Source organism: Puccinia triticina, chromosome 7A (assembly GCF_026914185.1).
Source record: "Puccinia triticina chromosome 7A, complete sequence".
Classification (NCBI taxonomy): Eukaryota; Fungi; Basidiomycota; class Pucciniomycetes; order Pucciniales; family Pucciniaceae; genus Puccinia; species Puccinia triticina.
Genome location: NC_070564.1, coordinates 7,049,638 through 7,051,013, shown reverse-complemented (window position 1 = coordinate 7,051,013; position 1,376 = coordinate 7,049,638). Strand labels below are relative to the sequence as shown.

At 48.3% G+C, this 1,376-nt stretch overlaps 1 protein-coding gene across 1 annotated transcript; it reads right to left on the bottom strand.

Annotated features, from left to right (window-relative positions):
• Nucleotides 1–283: 283 nt before the first annotated feature.
• On the bottom strand, nt 284–735 carry PtA15_7A784 (uncharacterized protein; the record flags this gene model as incomplete). The annotated part of the gene is made up of 2 exons (XM_053171427.1): nt 284–322; nt 427–735. 2 exons carry the CDS (start codon nt 733–735, stop codon nt 284–286), a joined length of 348 nt encoding a protein of 115 aa, XP_053022610.1.
• Between the last annotated feature and the right edge of the window lie 641 nt (nt 736–1,376).

The window sequence follows — 1,376 nt, the reverse complement described above, 5'->3', positions numbered from 1 at the left end:
GAACAACCTGATACTTTGAATTCGTTGGGACACCATCGAGAGGCGTACGCATCGGATTTATCATTCTATGTGGGATTATACCAATTCAAAGGCCAATCAATCATGGGTGAAGTCACATTGAAAGATAAACAAAGCAACATAAATACCTGCTTTGGACCTTCTCCGAGGGGGTGGAAGTACTTCAGTGGATGATCAAACCCATCCCTATCAGTCATTTTGTCCTTCTTGTTCCCACCAGCAGCTTTTTCATTCTCTTTGTCAGAGTCCTGTGCCGTATCTACATCTACTTCCTGGCGAGTTCGGTTGGCGACTTGTGTGACACCTGAGAAAGCCTATATGAATAAAATATGATATCAGTTCAGTTCAGCAAGTCTGCACATTCAATTAAGCAATGTAGGAATCAGATAAGTTCAAGAAATAGCATACCGTGCGGCCATTACTAGTTTGATTTTTACCCTTCGATCTGCGACAATCATCTTCCACATCTGGACCAGATTCATCATCAAATGTCATCACAGCGGTAGGAGCCTGCCTTTTCTTCTTGGTTGGATTCACTGGGCCAACCAGGGCACGACGGAAGTCACACGAGGTGGGGATGAATCCAGGGCAGGAGCTTGGTGTGCGCAGGCGGGATGATTTGCGGCGTGCAGATTCTGGGACGGAATTACTGGTGTCTGGGTGGGTATTGAGAGGGGTTGATGGTGCTTCATCCTCAACTTCTTGGATTACCGCCATCAAGTTATGGTCATGGATTAGGGGCAAAAAAACAAGGATTATTTTGCTGATGACAGATGTGGGTGGAGCCTGAGGACAGGCGAGGAAGACTCGTGTGGGATGTGGGAGTAATGTGTACGCAGTTTATCATCAATTTTCAGCCCTAGCGCAGGTGCGCTGTTGTGCTGTGTGCGGATATGCCAGCATGTAGCGCACAAGTAGCACATTTGAGCCGCTGTGGGCTTTTTCTGCACTGTTGTTTAGCTATAGCGCACAAGTAGCCCGCACATAGCACATTTGAGGCGCTGCAGGCTTCTGCTGCGCTATTGTCTAGCTATAGCGCGGGTTGGGCGCTGCACTTTTGCTAACAGCCTGGGGGGGAAAGCGCGGTCGCGCTAAACTTAGCGGTAGCATAGCGCTCTGCGCTATGGTCCCGCTATTATAGCTCACGCAGTAGCGCAGTTGCGCTACGCTACACAAAAAGCGCGCTTTTGGTAGCATAGCGTAGCGCTTTCACCGTTGATTCCAGCATTTCGTACGCAAATGCTGTTGAGTATGTCACTCAGGTGTTGTTTTCATTTCATTTCCTTTTTCCTGCTTCCACCATTTCTCATACATGTCCCACACCTTTCACAAGTTGTAGTTAGTGTACCTGGGGCAGC